Raw genomic sequence first — 23,066 nt, 5'->3', positions numbered from 1 at the left:
TAAATTATTATACACATAAATGTTTGAATTATTGTACACAAGGGCTACTCAGTAAATATCTTCTCCATTTCTCTACCTCCCCCTGAAAGCCAGTAGCATTAGTTGCTAGTATGCTTTTAACACGTCGTTTATATTACTCTGATTTATTTTTTCCTATTTTGTCTATATTAAATGTCTCTCGGCATCATTTAATATAAACACCCCATTCCCTAAGAACTAACTATGCAATAATGATCACGATAATGATGAAGATAATGAGAAAATAAACAAAAGAGCTGTTTGATAGTAATAACAGTGATGAAAGTTATGCTAAAGCAGGCATTTTCCCCATACCTAAATAATTTCAGGAGATTGTCTCAATAGCATTAAGAAAGAAATTCAAATGGAGGTTAGCTTTCAGGATATAACACTCTTTGATTTTCCTCCTACCTCAATGGCCTCTCCTTCCTAGTCGGCTTTCCTGGTTCCACCTTATCTCTTCAACCCCTAAATCTTGGAGTTCCTCAGCACTCAGTCCTTAAACTTCTTCTCTGTCTACCTTCCTCCTTTGGTAATTTCATCCACTTCTGTGATTTTAAATATAGTCTACGTGCTGAAAACTTCCACATTTATTTCTTCAGCTTGCACCTCTCCCCTGAAATCCAGAGTATTGTAGCCAATACCATATTTGACATCCCTATATGAATGTCTCCTAAACATCTCAAACCTAACATGTCTGGGACTGAACTCCTGATCTTCCTCCTCAAACCTACTGCTATCTTTGGCCTTCCCCATCTCAGTAAATGGCATCACCATCCTTGCAGTTGCTTAAGCCAGAAACCTCATAGATTTCTTTCTCTCATGTCCCATATCCAATCCATCAGCAAGTCATGTCAACTCCACCTCAAAACATTCTTTTCTAGAATCTGACCATTGGTAATACCTCCACTCTCAGGTCCAGGCCACCATTACCTCTCTTCTGGATTATGTACTTGTTTCCCAATTGGTGTTCCCTGCCTCCGTCCTTGTCCCCTATAGTTTATTTTAACTTAATAGTCAAAGTGATTCTCTTAAAATATATCATCACCTCTCTGCTCACATCTCTCCTGTGGCTTCCCATTGCATGCAGAGTAAAAGCCCAAGTAGCTAGAATAGTGTCAAGACTCTAAGCAAGGGAATTTCAGCCTCAGGACTACTGACATTTTGGGCTAGAGAATTTTTGTGGGGGCTGTCCTGTGAATTGCAGGATGTTTAGCAGCATCCCTGGCCTCTACCTACTAGACAGTAGTATTACTTCCCCCAGTTATGACAACACAAAATGGCTCTAGACATTGGCTTAAGTCCACTGAGGGGCAAGATTGCCCCTGGTTGATAATCATTGCCCTAAACACTCCCCTAAAGCTGGTCTGCACATTACCCCTCCAACCTCATCTCCTACTGTCTCCTCCTCACTCACTTCTCTTTGACCACACTGGCCTCCTTGCTGGTTTTCCAACACTATAGATACTCCTGCACAAGACCTCTGCATTTGCTTTCCCTCTGCAGAGAATAATATTACCTTATACATCCTCACTTCTCTCACATTCTTCCCTTCTTTGCTCAAATATCTTTTTCTCAGTGAAGCTTTCTTTTACCTCCCAATTTATTTTTATTATTATTTTTTAAATTTTTTATTATACTTTAAGCTCTAGGGTACAAGTGCACAATGTGCAGGTTTGTTACATATGTATACATGTGCCATGTTGGTGTGCTGCACCCATTAACTCATCATTTACATTAGGTATATCTCCTAATGCTATCCCTCCCCGTTCCCCGCACCCCATGACAAGCCCCAGTGTGTGATGTTCCCCTTCCTGTGTCCAAGTGTTCTCATTTTTCAATTCCCACCTATCAGTGAGAACATGTGGTGTTTGGTTTTCTGTTCTTGTGATAGTTTGCTGAGAATGATGGTTTCCAGCTGCATACATGTCCCTACAAAGGACATGAACTTATCCTTTTTTATGGCTGCATAGTATTCCATGGTATATATGTGCCACATTTTCTTAATCCAGTCTGTCACTGATGGACATTTGGGTTGGTTCCAAGTCTTTGCTATTGTGAATATTGCTGCAATAAACATACATGTGCATGTGTCTTTATAGCAGCATGATTTATAATCCTTTGGGTATATCCCCAGTAATGGGATGGCTGGGTCAAATGGTATTTCTAGTTCTAGATCCTTGAGGAATCGCCACACTATCTTGCACAATGGTTGAACTAGTTTACAGTCCCACCAACAGTGTAAAAGTGTTCCTATTTCTCCACATCCTCTCCAGCACCTGTTGTTTCCTGACTTTTTAATGATCACTATTCTAACTGGTGTGAGATGGTATCTCATTGTGGTTTTGATTTACATTTCTCTGATGGCTAGTGATGATGGGCATTTTTTCATGTGTCTGTTGGCTGCATAAATGTCTTCTTTTGGAAGTGTCTGTTCATATCCTTTGCCCACTTTTTGATGGGGTTGTTTGTTTTTTTCTTGTAAATTTGTTTGAGTTCTTTGTAGGTTCTGGATATTAGCCCTTTGTCAGATGAGTAGATTGCAAAAATTTTCTCCCATTCTGTAGGTTGCCTGTTCACTCTGATGGTAGTTTCTTTTGCTGTGCAGAAGCTCTTTAGTTTAATTAGATCCCATTTGTCAATTTTGGCTTTTGTTGTCATTACTTTTGGTGTTTTAGACAGGAAGTCCTTGCCCATGCCTAAGTCCTGAATGGTATTGCCTATGTTTTCTTCTAGGGTTTTTATGGTTTTAGGTCTAACATTTAAGTCTCTAATCCATCTTGAATAAATTTTCATATAAGGTGTAAGGAAGGGATCCAGTTTCAGCTTTCTACATATGGCCAGCCAGTTTTCCCAGCACCATTTATTAAATAGGGAATCCTTTCCCTATTTCTTGTTCTTGTCATGTTTGTCAAAGATCAGATGGTTGTAGATGTGTGGTATTATTTCTGAGGGCTGTGTTCTGTTCCATTGGTCTATATCTCTGTTTTGGTACCAGTACCATGCTGTTTTGGTTACTGTAGCCTTGTAATATAGTTTGAAGTCAGGTAGCGTGATGCCTCCAGCTTTGTTCTTTTGGCTTAGGATTGTCTTGGCAATGCGGGCTCTTTTTTGGTTCCATATGAGCTTTAAAGTAGTTTTTTCCAATTCTGTGAAGAAAGTCATTGGTAGCTTAATGGGGATGGCATTGAATCTATAAATTACCTTGGGCAGTATGGCCATTTTTACAATATTGATTCTTCCTGTCCATGAGCGTGGGATATTCTTCCATTTGTTTGTGTCCTCTTTTATTTCATTGAGCCATGGTTTGTAGTTCTCCTTGAAGAGTTCCTTCACATCCCTTGTAAGTTGGATTCTCAGGTATTTTATTCTATTTGAAGCAATTGTGAATGGGTTACCTCCCAATTTAAACTACAACACCCATCTTCTATTTCTTCCTGTCCCTGCCTTTTCTCTTATTTACTTGTTGTCTCTCTTTCTCAGTTGGAATGTAAGTTTTATAATGCTAGGGGCTTATTTTTCCAGTTTTGTTCACTGCTGTATTCCAGTGTCTAGAACAGTACTTGATAGGTACTCAGTTAATATTTATTGAAGAAATGAAAACAGTGAATAAAGAAAATCTCTGAAGTAATTGAAATATTTAAAATGTGTTTTTGTTTTATTGTAGCTCAGGAGCTGGTCAATGACTGGTTAGACTCCAAACTTAAGCAAGAATTAGCAAGTGATGAAGAAGGTGATGCTAAAAACACTGTGTCAAGTGTCACTCTTGTGCCAGAAGCCAATGACCATTTGAAATATGACAAGTTTGATGGTAAGAACTTATCTGATTGTTCTAAGTTTTAACATCTAATGAATGTGTCTAAGGAGTCTTTATAATTGTTTTGAATAACAAATAATACCTATTTAACTTTTCTGTGTTTTAGTTTTTATTATTGGTTTTAATTTATCATAGTTAAATGTAAATTTCTTATGCTATATCTTCAGTAAATTCATGGTGTTTTTAAAAATTAAAATATTCTATTACAGTTATCCCTAACTAACTGCGAGGAATTAGTTCCAGGACCCCTGGCCCCCACAGATACCAAACTCCTCAGATGCTCTAGTCCTGTGCATATCCTCTCGCATAATTGAAATCATCTCTAGACCACTTACAATACCTAATACAGTATAAATTCTATGTAAATAGTTGTTATACTGTATTTTAAAATGTTTATTATTTTTTATTGTTGTATTGTTATTTTTAATTTTTTTTCCAAATATTTTTGAACTGCAGTTGGTTGAATCCAAGAATGTGGCATCTGCAGATAGGGAGGGCCAACTGTATTTATAATTCTGCTTATAATAGCAATTAATGCTGTTTCAGAGTGCCTCTTCCTTATATATCACTGGACTATTTACTTTGATGCAGACTACATTTAAGTACTCCTATGTCATTTTTTAAATTTATAAAATGCTTCTTATTTATCTGTTAGTTATTACTTATAAGGGAGGTTATTACTTTTCTAGTTTGTTTGTTTTTTTTCCCAGAGGAGGGAAAAGCCACTATTGTGCACAGAGTCAGTGTCAGACAAGTTAGATGGCTGATGTCTGAGTGTTTATCTAATACACTCAAGGGTCTGTGTATTTTTTTTCCCTGAGCATAGGAGTAGTCATGGTAATGGTGGGGCAGCTCCCCATACATGACTCAGATACCCTTGGTGAATTCACCTGACATCATACCCCTTGTTTAGGACTCTGTAAAATCCCCAAGTTGAGGATCACAAAACTATCAGCTTGTCAAATTAGAAGAATCCTTCAAGACTAGGTAGTCTGATCTACCCTCCTCCCTGACCCAGATAGAGATCATTCTACAGTGTCCCTAACTTGTAGTGACGTATCCTCTGCCTGAACACCTCCCAGGAGTGAGAGCCTGCACTTTGCGGGGAGCCCATTCAACCAGTCTGAGGCTCTAATCCTCATAGCAGCTTCCCTTAGTTAGGAGAATTAGGATTTTGTCTTCAGTAACTTTTTACCCTATGGTACAACAAAAATAACATGTTCTCTCTCAAGAACGTTTTATTTTTTGTAGGAGTTGTTACCATATTTGACCACTCATATAGTTCTATGTTTCCAGATTAAATAGCACCAGTACTCTCAACAAGTTTTTTATACCACATGGTTTCTAGGTCTTATCATCCTCGTTGCTGCCTTCTGGATATTTTCTAGTTTATTATTGTCATTATTAAAGTGCGGTACTTCGGTACTTCATATTTGTTCTGAAGCAAATATATGGAATCTAATGAAACTATTACTTCTTTTGATATAGTGCTAATAGATCTAATTATGTCCCTTTACTTAGATAGGTTGATATCATCTAGTATCATGCTAAGTCTCAATCATCATATGCTGGTACAGTTTTTTTTAAATTGAAATATTGAACAAATATTTATGTAACCATTAAAAAGGATGTTTACCAAAAATATTAATTAACATATTATCTCAATAGACACAGAAAAAGCACTTAACAAAATCCAACATGCATTCCTGATAAAAACTTCTCAGCAAACTAGTAATGCAAAGAAATTCTTCAACTTGATAAAGGCCATTTACATAAGACGTGTAGAAAACAAATACCAAAATGATACGTGTAAGCTTTGTCAGGAATTACATTAAATATAAATGCATTTAATTAAACACTTCAGTCCAAATGCAGAGATTGGCAGAATGGATAAAAAATACATGACTTAGCTATATACTATCTACAAGAGACATATGTTCAATTTAAAGTACAAATAGGTTAAAAGGAAAAGGATGGAAAAAGATATACCATGCAAACAGTAACCAAAAGAGAACTACAGTGGCTATGTTAATATATATTTAAAAAGACTTTTTATTTTTATTTTTTCTTTGATTTTTAATTTTCCCAAAAATAGACTTTTAAAGAAAAAATTATTACTAGAAACAAAAAGTGCATTTTCTAACAATAAAAGGGTCAATCTATCACAAAAACATAACAACTATAAATATATATACACCTGACAAAAGAGTCCCAAGGTAGATGAAGCAAAAATTGACAGAATTGAAGAGAGAAATATAATTCAACAATAATACAATCATGTGTTGCTTAATGAAGGGGATAAGTCCTGAAAAATGCCTCATTAGGTGATTTTGTCATTGTGCGAACATGATAGAGTGTACTTACACAAACCTGGATGGTAGAGCCTACCATACACCTAGGCTATGTGAGATAGACTATTGCTCCTAGGCCACAAACCTGTACTGCATGTTACTTAATACTACAGGCAATGGTAACACAATGGTAAGTATTTGGGTGTCTGAACATATCCATCCATAAAAAGGTACAGTAAATATACAGTATATAAAAGGTAAAAAGTGTTACACCTGTACAGGGTATATACCATGAATGGAGTTTGCAGGGCAGGAAGCTGCTCTGGGTTAATCAATGAGTGAGTCGTGAGTAAATGTGAAGCCCTAGGATGTTAAAATATGCTGCTGTAGACTTAAAAACACTATATACTTAGGGTACACTGAATTTATAAAAACATATTTTTCTTTTTTCAATAATAAATTGACCTTAACTTACTATAACTTTTTTACTTTATAAATTTTTTATTTTTTCTAACATTTTGACTCTTTGGTAACACTTAGCTTAAAATGAACACATTGGAGAACTGGACAAATTTTTTTTTAATTCTATGTACTTTTTTCTATTTTTGAAATTTTAATTTTTTTTTTCTTGTTAAAAAACTAAGACACAAACATACACATTAGCCTAGGCCTACACAGGGCCAGGATCATCAATATCACTATCTTCTCCTCCACATCTTGTCTCACTAAGTCTTCAGGGGCAATAACACACATATAGCTGTCATCTCCTGTGATAATATTACCCTCTTTTGGATATCCCCTAAAAGACCTGCCTGAGGCTATTTTACAGTTAACCCTTTTTGTTTTTTTGAAACAGGATCTCCCTTTGTTGTGCAGTGGTGATCATAGATCACTGCAGCCTTGAACTCCTGGGTTCAAGAAATCCTCCAGCCTCAGCCTCCGTAGTAGCTGAAACTACAGGTGTGTGCCACCACACCTAGCTAGTTTTTTTTTTCTTCTTTTAATAGAGACAGGGTCTTGCTTTGCTTCTCAGGCTGGTCTTGAACTCCTGGACTCAAGCAATCCTCCCATGTCAGCCTCTCAAAGTGGTGGGATTGCAGGTTTGAGCCACTGTGCCCGGCCTAATTTTTTTTTTTTCTAATAAGTAGGAATAGACTCTAAGATAATGATAAAAGTATAGTTTAGTATATACATAAACCAGTAACATAGTTATTATTATCATTATCAAGTATTATGTATTGTATATAATTATATGTGCTATACTTTTTTGTGTAGTATTCTAAGATTTTTTGTGGGTGCTTTATTTTAACTTTTATTTTAAGTCCAGGGTACATATGCAGGATGTGCAGGTTTGTTAATAAGATAGACACGTGCCATGGTGGTTTGCTGCACAGATCGACCCATCACCTAGGTATTAAGCCAAGCATCCATTAGCTTTTCTTCCCAATGCCCTTCCTCCCCCTGCCACCCATGACAGGCCCCAGTGTGTGTTGTTCTTCCCAACGTTTCCATGTATTCTCATCATTCAGCTCCCACTTATAAGTGAGAACATGCAGTGTTTGGTTTTCTGTGCCTGCATTAGTTTGCTGAAGATAATGGCTTCCAGCTCCATCCATATCTCTGCAAAGGACATGATCTCATTCCTTTTTGTGGCTGCATAGTATTCCTCAAAAATCTAGAAGCAGAAAACCATTTGACCCAACAATCCCATTAATGGGTATATACGCAAAGGAATATAAATTATTCTATTATAAAGATACATGCATGTGTATGTTCATTGCAGCACACACTCTTCACAATAGCAAAGACATGGAATCAACCCAAGTGCCCATCAGTGATAAACTGGATAAAGAGAATGTGGTGCATGTGCTACACTTTTAAACAACTGTTAGTGGAGTTGTTTTGTTTATACCAGCATCACCACAAACACATGAGTAATGCATTATGCTCTGACATTATGATGGCTACAGCATCACTAGGCAATAGGAGTTTTTCAGCTCCGTTATAATCTTATGAGGCCACCTTCGTACACGCAGTTCATTGTTGATGGAAGTGTTGTTATTTGATACATGACTGTAGTTAGAGACTTCAATACCCCACTATCAATAATCTTTGGAACAACTACAAAGCATAATCAAGGAAGATGTTCAGTAACATTAGTCATTAGAAAAGTGCAAATTAAAACTGCAATGAGTTACCTCTACATATGTTAAAATAGCTTAAATTTGAAAGACTGACCATACCAAGTATTAGTAAGGATATGGAGAAATTGGAATACTTCTACAATGCTGGTGGAAATGTAAAGTTATGTAATCACTTTGGACAACAGTTTGATAGTTTCTTGAAAAGGTAAGCATTTAGCTATAATATGATCCAATCGTTCTACTCCTACATATTTTCCCAACAGAAAAGAAAGCCTATGTTCTGTGGGTTCTGCATTTGTAGACTCAACCAACCATGGATCAAAAATATTCAGGAAAAAATAATTCCATCTGTACTGTTCATGTACAGCTGTTTTCTTGTCATTATTCCCTAAACGATACATGTAACAAGTATTAACATAGCATTTACATTGTATTGGGTATCATAACTAATCTAGAGATGATCTAGAGTATAAGGCAGGATGGATATAGGTTATATGCAAATGCTACACCATTTGGTATCACGGATTTTTGAATATCCTTGGATTTAGGTATTCTCAGGAGGTCCTGGAACCAATCCCCTAGAGATAGGGAGGGATGACTGTACACGGGTGTTCATAATACCTTTATTTGCAATAGCCAACACCTGGAAACAACTCAAATGTCTATCAACAAATGAGTGAATAAACAAATTGTGGTGTATTTATATGGTGGAATACTACTCAGCAATAGAAAGTGATAAACTATTGAAACACACAACATGAATGAATCTCAAAATAATTGTGCTGAGTGAAAGAAGCTAGGTCAGAAAATACAATGTATATAAGTGTATGATTTAATTTATATAAAATTCTGGATAATGAAAACTACATAGTGGCAGCAGGTCTGTGCTTACTTGGAGCAGAGTGGAGGGCAAGGGGAGGAGTGAAAGGAAGAGATTACAAATCAGCATGAGGACCCTTTTGGGGCTGATGGATATATTCATTATCTTGACTGTGGTGATGGTTTTACTAGCATATGTCAAAATTTATCATAGACTTTAAATATTTGCAGTTTATTATATGTCAGTTATACCACAATAAAGCTTTTCTCTTTCTTTCTTTCTTTTTTTTTTTTTTTGAGACGGAGTCTTGCTCTGCCTCCCAGGCTGGAGTGCAGTGGCCGGCTCTCAGCTCACTGCAAGCTCCGCCTCCCGGGTTCACGCCATTCTCCTGTCTCAGCCTCCCGAGTAGCTGGGACTACAGGCGCCCTCCTCGTCGCCCGGCTAGTTTTTTGTATTTTTTAGTAGAGACGGGGTTTCACCGTATTAGCCAGGATGGTCTCGATCTCCTGACCTCGTGATCCGCCCGTCTCGGCCTCCCAAAGTGCTGGGATTACAGGCTTGAGCCACCGCGCCCGGCCTTTCTTTCTTTTTTCTTTTTTTTCTTTTTTTTTAAAGCAGTAGAGCTCTCAAGATTGTTTAGATTGAAGTTCTCAAGGTTGTTTAGATGGTAATCTTTTAAATTTGGCAGTGAAGGACTCTAGTGGCTTGGGCAAGGGCAATGCTTGGTAAGTGGAGCTTTTTTACTCTTAGTTGAAGGTAATTGCTGAGGGCTATACTCAACCAGTTGCCATTATCAGTTACTATTTATTGAACATTCGCAGCTTTGTATTTTTACTATACTAGTATTCTTTATGTAAATATGAATATAATACTAAAATTAATTTTTTAAAAAATTTCCCTTTTTTGTTGTTCTGTTTCCCCCAGATTTATGTGGCTATTTGGAGGAAGAAGAGGAAAGTACCACCGTTCAAAAATTTATAGACCATCTGCTCCATAAAAATGTGGTAGATTCTGCAATGATGGAAGATCTTGGAAGGAAGGAAAACCAAGACAAGAAGCAGCAGAAGGATCCTCGTCTTACCATGGAGATGAGACATAAGCAGGTGGGAGGGAAAAACAAAATTAAAATGGATAACAGGAAGCAGTCTTTGTGTAACACATTTAATAAGCTTAAATAAAGACATAGGCTTTATTATGAAAAAGGGTGCCATCTGTGGTTTGGTTAGGGAGCATAAAAATAAAATATAAGAACTTCAGAAGAAAAATAATTCTCATAAACTGAGGGTAGGAAACAATTTATTTAAGAAATAGCCAAAAAAAAAAGAATAATTGATTTTGAGAAGAGTATTGAGATAAACCTTATTAGTTTGAATGTGGTACTTCCTATTATAAACATGTAGATTGTGTGTGTTTGAGTTTGGTTTTCAAATTGCAACATTAATATTATTAATATTCTTGTGAATGTTACAGGATAATTCTTTTCCAGACAACTGAAATTCACTCATTTTGTGATTATAATTTAAAATGGAAGACAGAGCTGAATTGAATCAAGTTCAGCTGTTTTGAATTAGAAAAGCATGTGAGAACTTTCTTTTCTCCAAAGGGAATAGTAGGTTATTGCAAAAAAGACTGGTGTCTCAACACTTTGTAAAGGAGTGCCAGGGAATCCAGAACTAAAACTGAACCGGAATTAATATCTGTACATGTGTGTGCCATCTTTGTAAAACTAAATTTCTGATTGCCGAATTTGAAAATAACTGCTTTAAATTATTCAATCAAGGTATATGTAATCAGCACTGGGGATGTTAGAGAAATGGGTAGAAGTATGATTCTAGTTTGGATTTATGACAAAAGGGAGGAGAGAAGCTTCAATAAGCTATATAGTCATTGTCTGTCTTACCAGAAGTCTTATCACAACTAGAGAGTAAGATAAGGGTAAAGTTAGGTGAAGCAGGAAGGAAAGGACCTTTCCTTAATTCATAGCTACTCAAGCTCTCTAAAGAATTAGTAGGTTTGAAAAAAATGAATGTGCTTTTTCATATTTTTGATTTCCAAATATGATCCAGAATCACTGCTATATTTACATAATAATAATAGAAATGAATAAAGGGTTGTGGTATTCCTAAAGTCAATAAATCACTGTTCTATCATTCACAATGTGGCTTCCAAAAAAGTTCTGTTCTTTCTTAAATTATAATTAGAATGCAGATATGACCTAAGTATAATAAAAACAGTAATGTACACCTTGGACAGTCGTTACAAGTGAGAAATCATTACTAAATGAGAATCCAGAACTTGGGATCTGACTCATTAGATTCTCTACTTTTCTGTGATGTGGATCATTCCCACATTATTTGAGTCATCTTCATCTGACTTCATCTAAAATTTTATATTGGTCTTTACCCAGTAAATAGATGAATTCCTCCTATCCTACCAGTAAATAGTGGAGTTCTGGGTCCGAATATTTCAAACTGGTTGTATTCTGAACTTCAAAATGTATTGTAAGGTTTTTCATATCCCTTTCTACACTTCATCTTTATTATATTTGCTTTAAGGTAAAAGAAAATCGCTTAAGACGTGAGAAAGAACTAGAGTACCAGAGAATAGAAAAGACCCTGAAAAAATCGGCCTTCTTGGAGGCTCAGTGTCTGGTGCAAGAAGAGAAGAAAAGGAAGGCTCTGGAGGCCAGGAAAGAGGAAGAGGAGATTCAAAGGGAGATGGTGAAGCTGCGGAAGGAGATAATTGAGAGGAGACGCACTGTGAAAGAAGCATGGAAAATGTAAGCCAGTGTGATAAGCACTGTGGGGTTTCTCTGTTTAAGCAGTCATTTTAGAACTGCTCTGAAGTTTTTAAAGTGCACAAACATTGCAATAACAAAACACAAAAGAGAAATCACTCACTATTCCACCGTCTTAACAAATTAACTAATTTCATTTTTCCTTGTTTCCTCCTGATCTTGGTCCCTTTTCATACTTAATTATAACCATAAAGTACATTTAATTCGTAATTCTGCTTGTTGTAATTAACACATTGCCTGGAGTCCTGGGGTGTATATATTACTCCATTGAGTTCCTATACCATAATTTATGTAATGATCACCTCCCCATACTAGTAAACATTTCAGCTATTTTGGATTTTTCACCATTATAATATTGCAATGAGCATCTTTAAGCATACATTTTTTTCACTTTTTTGAATTATATCCTTAGAATAAATTCTTAGGAGTGTAATTTCTGAGTTAAATGACACAGGTCTTTTTCTGACTCTTGAAACATTGCCAAATTGCTTTCAAAATGGGTTGTACTTGTTTGCTGTATCATCAGCAGCAGGCCAGTTTATCACACTCTTCCCAGTACTGGGGAGTATCATCATTTTCAATATTTTTACACTTTTCATGGGCATTATATTGGTTAGTTTGCATTTCTTTGGTTAGATATTTTTGAGGTTGAACATGTTCAGTAATTGTGTCTTATCCTGTTGTGAACTGTTTGTCTTACTTTCTGATAATCACATGGAAAGTCACCACTGTCTTACTACCACTGATAAAGAAAAAGAATATCTGACATAAGAGGAAGATGAAAATAGTCCTCACAGGATGTAGTACTATTATCCATCCTCATGCAGAAAATGAGCTTCATAAGTGAAATAACTAATGTATTTATTCTGAGAAACAGCACCAATGCAGGAACTGCAAAAGCCTTGGAACATGACTGAAGTGTCTGACTACTCAAACTGAGAGGCCAAAAAGACCTAGTAGATAATCCCTTCCACCCCCATCAGCCTACACAGCTTTCCCCTCTGTGTTCTTGATTGCTCTTATTCTACCCAACTTAAAACAGCTCAGCAGTGAACATGTGCTTTACTTCTTCAAGTGCCAGGCTGAGGCCTCCTCCAGATGCCATTCCTTTCGGAAAGCAATCACTGGTGTTTTAGTGAGTTCTTTCTAGGGCCAGCCTTGCTTTACAGATTGCTCCTAAGCCCTGAAAAAACTAGGTTGACCTAAAATAAATTGTGAAAACAAGTAACATTTAATGGTAGTAGGATGCTGTGCTCACAGTGGGCACTCAACAAATGTTCACTGACCAGTCATTTCTTTTAAAAGTTAAGATCTTATCCATGCTTACAGTGAGATAGGTAATATGTTCTACTTCTAGGTGGATGAACTGATTTAAAACTTTCCAGAAAGCAATTTGGCAATAAACAAGAGCCATAAAATAGCATTATCCCTTGACCTAGGAATTACAGCCTTAGGAAAACTGCCCTAAGAAAATTATCAGAAATCCAGACAAAGATTTGTGTAGAAAGATAATTTAAACAACATTATTTGTAGTAACAGACTTTCATAAATATTGGAGAAATTGCTAAGTCGTGGCTTGTACAATGAAACAGGACTGACTCTTTTTTCTGGGTAGAAATATGGATGACTTTTATGGGCATGGTGGCACACACCTGTAACCCCAGCTACTGAGGAGGCTGAGGCAGGAGAATCGCCTGAACCCAGGAGGCGGAGGTTGCAGTGAGCCAAGATCATGCCACTGTACTCCAGCCTGAGCGACAGAGTGTTGAGACTCCATCTCAAAAAAAAAAGAAAAGAAAGGGAGAAATATGGATGGCTTTTATACTTCTCCAGTTTTTCACAATGAGCAGATATTTCTTTTAAAACAGATATATATTCTAATGTTATTTTTAAAAATCAGATTCATGGTATCAGAACTGTATTTCTTTAACAATCACTATAACCTATCACCACGTAATATAACATTGTTATAGCATTCATAGTTTGGAAAAAGTCAATAAAACTTTTATTGTTGATAGACCTTTTAAACCTATTTGTAAGCTATCTTAAATCTGCTTCATTGCCTACTTTTAAAATTATCTCTTTCAAGATGCTTATTAATTTCAAAGGGAAAAATAATAACTCTATATTGGAGAAGCCACCTTAACGAAGTGATGAAGGTTAACATCACCAATAATACAAAATAACACTGTGTACCCTCTGTATCATATATGAGAATGGATGAGAGAATATCTGTAGGGTATCCTGGCATCTTTCTCAATTCGAGTTTCCACAACTGTGAAGCAAAAGTTCAAGAAAGATCAGGTGACTAGCTGGTTTGTGGCCAGAGCTTATGAATTCTGATTCCTGACTAGGTGCTATGTTTACCACATCATTAATAGTGTATACTTTATACACGTACATATATCTGTGCAGTTAAATGCACTACAATAAGAAGGCCATAGCTATGAGCTTGTTTGAATTGGTGAGCGAAAGAGGGATGGCCTGGATGAGGAAGAATAGATAGGTGAGTGAGAAAGAGGATGCTCAGAAAGATGAGCAACAAAGTTACTAAAATAATTCTGGTTACTTACCTAAAGGCCTTTTCCTATTTAAGTTTATTTTTTTCTCTTTTCAGCTATTTAAAAATTATTCTAGATTCCATTCCCTCCTTATTAAATAACACCTGATTCTTTTGTTATTCTTCTTTCTGGTAACCTTATAAGAGGCCTTTTAGTAAGAATCTCATTCCTTTCTTGAGAATCCTTTTTTTCCCAGTATATGGGAGAGAATTTATGTCTATATTAGAGACTATCCAGTAGTTGTTAACTCTCAAATTTTGATCGAAGTATGGCTCAGTGTTCAACTCAATAACAATACTATAGTATATATAAGATTTTCTACTTTTCAAAGTACTTTATAACAATTTTATTTCATTTAATCTGTATTTTATAAAGGAATAAAGTAAGGCTCCAAAAAAATTACCCTACTATGTAGTTTTAGAGCCAGATCTAAAAATATGTGTATTCCAAAGGAAAATTCAGTGTTTATTCTGCTACAGTAAGTTGTAATTGCTTATTGTTAAATCTATTGTAAATATACATGTATTTTTTAATTGTTATTAATAGAGAGAAGAAAAGGCAAGAAGAGAATTCTCAAAATAGTTCAGAAAAAGTCATGTTTCAAAGTACTCACATTCTTCTGGATGAGGAAAAAATGGCAAAAGAAAGAAAAAGGAAATTGAAAGAATTATTAATCCAAACTTTCAAAGAAAATCAACAGGTGGGAATTGCAATGTCTCTTTACTTAGCATTCTGTAGTATAAATGACAAAGAGCTCCATCAGAGATGGGATAAAGTAAAAACTAAGTCCAGTTGAACCTCGTCACAAATACCAAAACTGCCCATGCCATTTGTTCTTTGTGCCCAGCTGACCTGGTATGCAGGGCAGAACACAGATCCCCTGTTCTGAGGCTGTTCTTTATATACTCTGGTGGGATCCTGGGAAATTACTGGGGTGAGGTGGGTAAATTATGGACTTCTTCCTAAATTACCTCTTCAGAATAGCATTTAACTAGTATTAACCTTAAACTAAGGTAGCTCTCTGGCAATTTTTGAAATCTTGGCTTCCACTTTGACAGTCATAAGGATCACTGTGTTCTGGATTATTCAGAAGATACAAGAACTGGTTACTTGCCTTTTAATAGCTCTGATCCTAAGGCAATGATATGTTTATACCTGTGCTTTTCTTTTTAATGGTCTACATTTTATTTTACCTTTTCTCCCTTCTTTCACTTAGTCTTTTTGTAAAAATAACTTGCTGATTTTTAATATAAAAGTAAATATCCTCTTCAGGTTACTTAAGCAGTTTTATTCAATAAAGTGGGATTGATAAAAGTATGAAATTCGGGATTATAACATTTCAGGTAAAAGGACTTACCTGGCAGATTTGTAAATGAGAGGGTTAGATGAGAAAGGATAAATATGTATATTTTACATATCCTACAACACCCACCCCAGGGCCTTAGGCATTGCTGAAATTCAGAGGAAGTTAATTGAATAAATACGTGAATGAATGGATTTAGCGAGAGAAAAGAGAATGTTATGAAGATACTGAGGGAGCTTGATAAATGTAGGGATAGACTTACAAAGGTCCTGGAAATCACAGGAGTTTGAATATGATATGGATAACAAAGATATGAAGGAAAAAGTAGTCAAAGTGATTTTTTTAAAACAGTAGACATATTTGATGGTGGCATTTTGAGCTGATAAGAGGTTGTAATTACTCAGTTATTAACCAACAAAAATTTGGTCAGAGTTTTGGCTTCAGGAAAACAGAAGGAAAAGTAGTAGGAAGAAATGTAAGACTTGGAGTTAACATTTTGAGAAAAGTTAGCAAAGACTTAGATTCTGCATTCTTCATGAGACAGATGGAATTAGTATTCCTCCTATGTAATAACAGTTTGGATTTCAAAGAGAAAATAAGAAGAGAAACAAGTATTCAGGGAGTCATCTTGAGAAAGCGTAAGGAAAAAGTACCATGATACATTTCCCAACAAATTAGAGACAAATAAGATATGTTTTCTAAAAAATGTTTAAATTGTATTGAAGTCCACTGTACAATCATATATATTTTAGATGGAACTGCCAAATATGAATGTTAGACACATATGCAGAGTTTTACAAAATTAGTAGCCCATCTAAAACAGATTACTTAGTTTTAAAATATTTGATACGGAAAAGCTGCAAAAATAGTGCAGAGTTTCTGAATAACCTTTATTGGGAGAACCACCCCCAGTATTTCAACATAGGTTCTTTTCTATTTCCCTAAGTGTCAGCCAGTCTGAGAAATAAAGAGAAAGAGTACAAAAGAGAGAAATTTTAAAGCTGGGTGTCTGAGGGAGACATCACATGTCAGCAGGTTCCGTGATACCCCTCAAGCCACAAAACCAGCAAGTTTTTGTTAGTGATTTTCAAAGGGGAGGGAGTGTACGAATAGGGTGTGGATCACAGAGATCACATGCTTCAAGGGTAACAAAATATCACAAGGAAAATGGGGGCAAAGCGAGATCACAGGACCAGGGTGAAATTGGAATTGTTAATGAAGTTTCAGGCACGCATTGTCATTAACATCTTATCAGGAGACAGTTTGAGAGCAGACAACCGGTCTGACTAAAATTTGCTAGGTGGGAATTTCCTCGTCCTAATAGGCCTGGGAGTACCGCAGGAGACTGGAGCTTATTTCATCCCTTATCTGCAACCATATAAGACAGAAATTACCAGAGCGGCCATTTTAGAGACCTCCCCCTAGGAACGCATTCTCTTTCTCGGGCTGTTCTTTGCTGAGAAAAAGAATTCAACGATATTTCTCCTATTCACTTTTGTAAGAAGAGAAATATGGATCTGTTCTGCCTGGCTTTCAGGCAGTCAGACCTGATGGTTGTCTCCCTTGTTTCCTGAACATCGCTGTTATCCTGTTCTTTTTTCAAGGTGCCCAGATTTCGTATTGTTTAAACACACATGCTTTATGAACAATTTGTGCAGTTAACGCAGTCATCACAGGGTCATGAGGCGACATCCTCAGCTTACAAAGATGACGGGATTAAGAGATTAAAGACAGGTATAGGAAATCACAAGAGTATTGATTGGGGAAGTGATAAATGTTCATGAAATCGTCATAATTTATGTTCAGAGATTGCAGTAAAGAGAGGTGTAAAAAATTATGAAAGTATTAATTTGGGGAACTAATAAATGTCTATGAAATCTTCACAATTTATGTTCCTCTGCCATGGCTTCAGCCGGTCCCTCCATTCAGGGTCCCTGACTTCCTGCAACAAACCTTCACCCGACTTTTCCCAATGTTAACATTTTACATAAGCATAGTATAATTATCAAAACTAGGAAATTAGCATTGGTACGCTGCCGTTACATGCCATTAACTAAACCATAGACCCTATGAGAATATCACCAGTTTTTCCACTAATGTTCTTTCTCTGTTCCAGGACTCAATCCATAATTTCACACTGCATTTATTTATTACATCTCCTTAGTCTCCTCCAATCTGTGACGTTTCTTTAGTCTTGTGTTTTATGATCTTGCCATTTTTGAAGAGAACTGGTTAGATATTTTGTTTAATTGTCTCTCTTTTTGGGTGTTTTTGTGTTTTCTCCCCCTTGCTTAAGGTTGTGCATTTTTGGTAAGAATACTATAAGATGTGATACTGTGCCCTTCTCTGTATATCCTAACAAGGAGGACATAAATACTGGTGTTAATTTCGATCACTTGGTTAAGGGTGTGTGCTGGGTTTCTCCATTGTAAAGTTGCTATTTTTCCTTCTCCTTGTCTTTCAGGAGATACTGTGAAGCTATGAAAATATTTTGTTTCTCTGTAAACTGTCACTCATTAAAGTTAATATCCATTGGTGGCTCTTGCCTGCAGCAATTATTAATGTTGTATTTGTCTAATGGTGATTTTGTGTTTCCGTCATTTCTTCTATACTTATTAATTGAAATTCTTCTAGAAGGAAGATGGTCCCTTCTCCTTCAGCTATGTGTATATGTATATATGTGTGTATTTATGTATTCATTCATTTATGTAATTATTTATTTTATTCAATATGAGCTCATTGATAATTATTTTATTCTATGGGTCACAATCTAATGTTGTTGTTGTTTACTTGGTTATTCAGATTGTTTCAATGTGTCTATTGGGAAACCTATAAGTTGGCTCCTTTGTTCTTTCAACATGCTTCCATCCTATTTTGGACACTTCCTTTTTTGTTGGTACCATAAGATACTTTAGGCTTATCTTGTGTTTTATCTGCCCTCACCCTGCAATCCACCACTTCTACATGGAACTTTGATTCACCATGTTGGCCGGGCTGTTCTCAATCTCCTGACCTCATGATCCACCCACCTCAGCCTCCCAAAGCATTGAGATTACAGGCGTGAGCCACCGTGCCCCACCTAATTCTGGATTTTATTTGTTCCTCCCAGAGTATCTCTTAACATCTTTTTTGGGCCACATTATTTAATAGGAGACTGAGAGAAACAGTGCAGGCTCTCTTATCAAAACACAAGTTCAGCACTATTGATGCATCTTTTCTGCACATTTTCATTGCCAGGTCTCTTTGTCTTGTCAAAAACATTTGTTTTTTGTATAGAAGCTTTCTACTTCCAGCCTATCCCATTTTCTCTTTGATCTTGCAGTGAAATCTCTTGGGGGAGATTCAGCAATCTGTGTGTCACTGCTAATTAGCAGAAACAACAAAGGATTAACTGTGAAACTCTTATATTATTTGGAAAATGGCCTTCTTAATTCTCATCCTATTCTGAAATACATTTTGGTTTTCTTAATAAGATTAGAAACTCTATGATCTTTGCTGCTTGTGAAAATTGAAGAGAAAGATAAAATATGGGTGACACTAACCTACACCTTAATTATTTGGGGGAAGGTTTTAGTTTGTTTATTTGGTTGGATTTTTCTGTTAAAGAATAAAATAATAATGATCCAAAGAAATCATCATTATAGTTATGCTTGTGGCACAGCACCTTCCAAAAGTCCACCTCAAACTAAACCAAGGAAACGTAGGGATACTATATATGGAAAAGAAGCCTGGAGTTTTTCTCTGACAGAATGACGAAAACTGCAGTTAAATATCTCATTTATATACCATGATTCCTTTCCAAAGATCTTAGTTTTATCAGGACTGCCTACACACCACTGAGGCAAAACCGTTTCTGAGCTGACACATAGCAAACCATCCTCTCAGCAGTGTTTTCTTATGTTAGGGGAGGGAAATAAAGGAAAAACCTCTTTAGAAATAAAACGACAGAAAAAGAGAAATGCCAGCACACACATGAAGATTATTGGGATTCATGTAACTCTCCCTGCTAGGTTTATTGCCAAGGGCAATGTGTGGTATATGTCTTGGGAGGGGTTTAAAGCATTATTATATTTTACTTTATGTAGCCAACTCTGTTGAAATTTTCTATCTAAAATGTCAGTTTTGGTAAAGAAATTGTTTATTTTGTTATATTCTTTCTTTCCTCATCCTATAAGTAACCCAGATGTCCCATTCTCATGGAGGGGACAGTGAGGACCAATTTACCTAAACATTGTGCTAGTGTTTGACATTTCAAAGTTCCATGAAGCCTTTTTTATTACAGAGATTCCTGTTTTTAAATATATGATTTTTTTGTCTTTCAAAACAAGTACTGATTACATTTTGATTTTTAAAAATTGAAAAAAGAGACTTTGGCGTAAATGAAACCCATTCCCTAAAATTGTATAGAATAGACTATCTCCCCCCTAAACACTAGACATTTCAGGTAAATATCATAAGGATCTTGAGAGCCATGTGGGTGAGGAATGAAAGGCACCACGTCATTGTCTTACTATCACAGTATCCTGGAGGTGAATCAAGCATTTGTCTGATATATTCTGAAGTAAGCTGTGTTCTTGGCATAGTTTGTGTGTGTCTGGTGGGGGCCAAGGATGAAGGGTGGGCAGATAACAGGGATTTTGGTAGAGATGGGGAAGAAGGTCTCTAAGGGACATGAAGAAAGACGGAAAAGAGAAGGTGATAGGGAGCCGTAGGTCTGCCTTTCCTACAGACTTGAGGTCACAAGAACTCATGTTCAGGGTATTGGGAAAGGAGCCCCATCCTAATGTGTGGTCAGGTGATAGGCTGCATTGTGGTCATTCTGCTGTAAAGAACCCAGAGAATTTTATTGGTTAAGCATTTACTATTTGGTGAAACTAAGGAATTGCTTCTTGAAATTCTATTTCTAGAGTGAAACAGCGTAACTATTAGATAATTACAGCAATATTATCAATTGAAACTTTTTAGCAGAATTAAGAACTTATAAAATGGCCTTATGTAAGGGCATATTGACATATTTATGGATAGCATGATACAATATGAGGTATCTGTGATTTATTTTTAAATACTTCAGAAAAAAAGTTGGTTGGGGGAGAGATGAATTAAGATTGGCAGAATGTTGATAATTTTTGAAGTTGGGTAAAGGTTTATTCTTTGGTTCTGCTTTTAGGACAGTGATAGGGTTTGGGGTTTTTTTTGTTTTTTTGTTTTTTTTTTTTAGTTGAAATGAAGAAGGAGAAAAAAATTTCCTATAGAAGTAAAATGAGCATCACATCTTCCAGGATATAACAGAAGTAGTTTTTTTGTCTATAGCCAGGGGTATCATTTCACGTGGCAGTGGTTGTCAAAGTTTAGGCTTCTAGGCTTTTCCATGGAACCCAGCAGCAAGTTCAGGTCTTAGCACTGTGTTCTGGGAACTGAGTATATTTTCTCTAATGCAATTAGTTATGAGCATATATAGTTGGGGTTGAGGATTACCATGATTTCCTGTCTTTTCTTTGGGGTAAAATTAGGAAAATCCGGAATAGGATGGGTCACGGGGTATTGCTTTTCCATTGCAGAATTCAATACTGCACTTCCTACTGGAGATTTATTTTGCCATGACAAAGATCCCATTTTTTATTCAATTTTTTTCTCCTTCCTCATTTCAACTTAAAACTAACTCTCTAATCCCCAGGGACTTCATAGCATCTGTGGTGTCTTCTGCCCAGCCACAGTAGCCCGCAAAGGAAAAGGGAAGTTGGGGATTGCTCCCTTTCGTAGCAATAAAGTTTCTGTTCTTTTGGCCTGAGAACAGCAAGGAGTCACTTAGGGGCCTGGGTGTGGAATGTAGCTTTCTTCCTGACATTCCAGCCTTTGCCAACTCCCCTAAACCATTAGTTGCAACAAAGTTAGTTCTATTCAGCAAAAATAAATTGTAAACTTGTTGACATTTTATCCTCTTAACAATTCATTGTTTATTTTTCCATGAGGGAGAATTTTGATGCAATTATCACTGAACTTTCTGACAAAAGAGAAATAGCTGAGGAATTTTGATGAGTTACCCGCTTCATTAATCAGAACAAGCATTTCTAGTGACAGGGTTAGAATTACAATGAAGATTAGATAGCAAATTGCTGTTCCACCTAACGTCAATCATTCCTAGTGACAGTAGTGTGATTACACTTCAGGGAAGAGCTTTTCTGGCTAACAGAACGAGGGCAACTCCAGTGCAGGTAATAAATTTAGCAGAGCGAGCTGTCATTTCTTCTCTTCAGTGGAATCCTTAACAACCAAATGATGTATTGTGGAAGATTTTGTGTGGAGGATACCATTTCACTTTAAAACTTTCTAAATTTCACCAGGTAGTATTTTATTTTAGAAATTATTATAGATAGGTACTTAGGAACAGTTCTTCCTCCAGTGACTTTCTGTAGTTTATTTACCTATATCAAGCCTTAATTATTACCACAACTATGATAAAGAGATGATGGAAGTTAGGAAAAGAGTGCCTGACTATATTTGAAAATCTATCAGAACTAAAAACGGTACAAAAATAAATGAACTAGGAAATAAATGGAGGGAAATCAGACTAGTTGCCTAGCTAGATAAAACTTAAGTTCGCCTGGCTTAAACAGAACGTATTCCTCTTCCAACCCAGTTGTGGTTTTAAATCATACGTCTTGTTTTAAAAAGCAAAGGGATAGAGCGCTATGGTAGTTCCAAAGTATAGAAAACTAACGAGGAGAAGCAGGTCTGGGAGCATCAGGAAGTAAGCTGGGGGTAGGGAGGAATAGAAAGAATAAATAGTTCAGGACTGTGGAAGTGTGCCACCCTTCTAAATAAAAACAGAACTAATATCTTCTTCCAGAGAAGATGTAACTGAGTATATTCCTTTCCCAGATATTTTCTTCAAACACATTTATGGGACTCCTGTATACCTGGATAATGTTTGCTATGAATCAAGAATAACTAAGCATCTATTCTTGATTCATACTTTATTTTTTTAATTTAAATTTTAATGGGATTGCTTTTTTGAGCAGGCAGGGAAAAAACCAATAGCAAGTCAATTTCAAGAAAGTAGTTGCTATACAGGTCTGTCACTTTGCTCTTGTTAGCTTCTCTGTGGTGAACCTGAATTATAGACCTTTAAAACTGATCATTTTGGTCTCAAAGTCTCAACATAAGTATTTTTAAATAAACATATTGACTATAGAATTTATAAACTCAAAATTTCCCCTCCTACATTCAGATATGTCCCTAACCAATGCTTTTCTACCATGGTAAGTTATGTATAGAGTTTTCTTTCACTATAAAAGCGCAAAAAATGTGCCCTTCT

The 23,066-nt window shown here is 36.2% G+C and overlaps 1 protein-coding gene across 2 annotated transcripts in view; it reads left to right on the top strand.

The window, feature by feature from the left end:
- Positions 1-23,066, top strand: part of CCDC191 (coiled-coil domain containing 191) — a 93,955-nt gene that overhangs the window by 7,711 nt on the left and 63,178 nt on the right. For both annotated transcript variants that reach the window (XM_010361010.2, XM_030941300.1), the window contains exons 4-7: positions 3,686-3,829; positions 10,015-10,193; positions 11,646-11,869; positions 14,995-15,148. In XM_010361010.2, coding sequence (XP_010359312.2) covers positions 3,686-3,829; positions 10,015-10,193; positions 11,646-11,869; positions 14,995-15,148 — 701 coding nt within the window. The remainder of the gene's footprint in view (positions 1-3,685; positions 3,830-10,014; positions 10,194-11,645; positions 11,870-14,994; positions 15,149-23,066) is intronic.

The sequence above is a fragment of the Rhinopithecus roxellana genome, chromosome 1, assembly GCF_007565055.1.
Source record: "Rhinopithecus roxellana isolate Shanxi Qingling chromosome 1, ASM756505v1, whole genome shotgun sequence".
In the NCBI taxonomy this organism is placed as follows: Eukaryota; Metazoa; Chordata; class Mammalia; order Primates; family Cercopithecidae; genus Rhinopithecus; species Rhinopithecus roxellana.
This window is presented reverse-complemented; position numbering and strand designations above follow the sequence as displayed.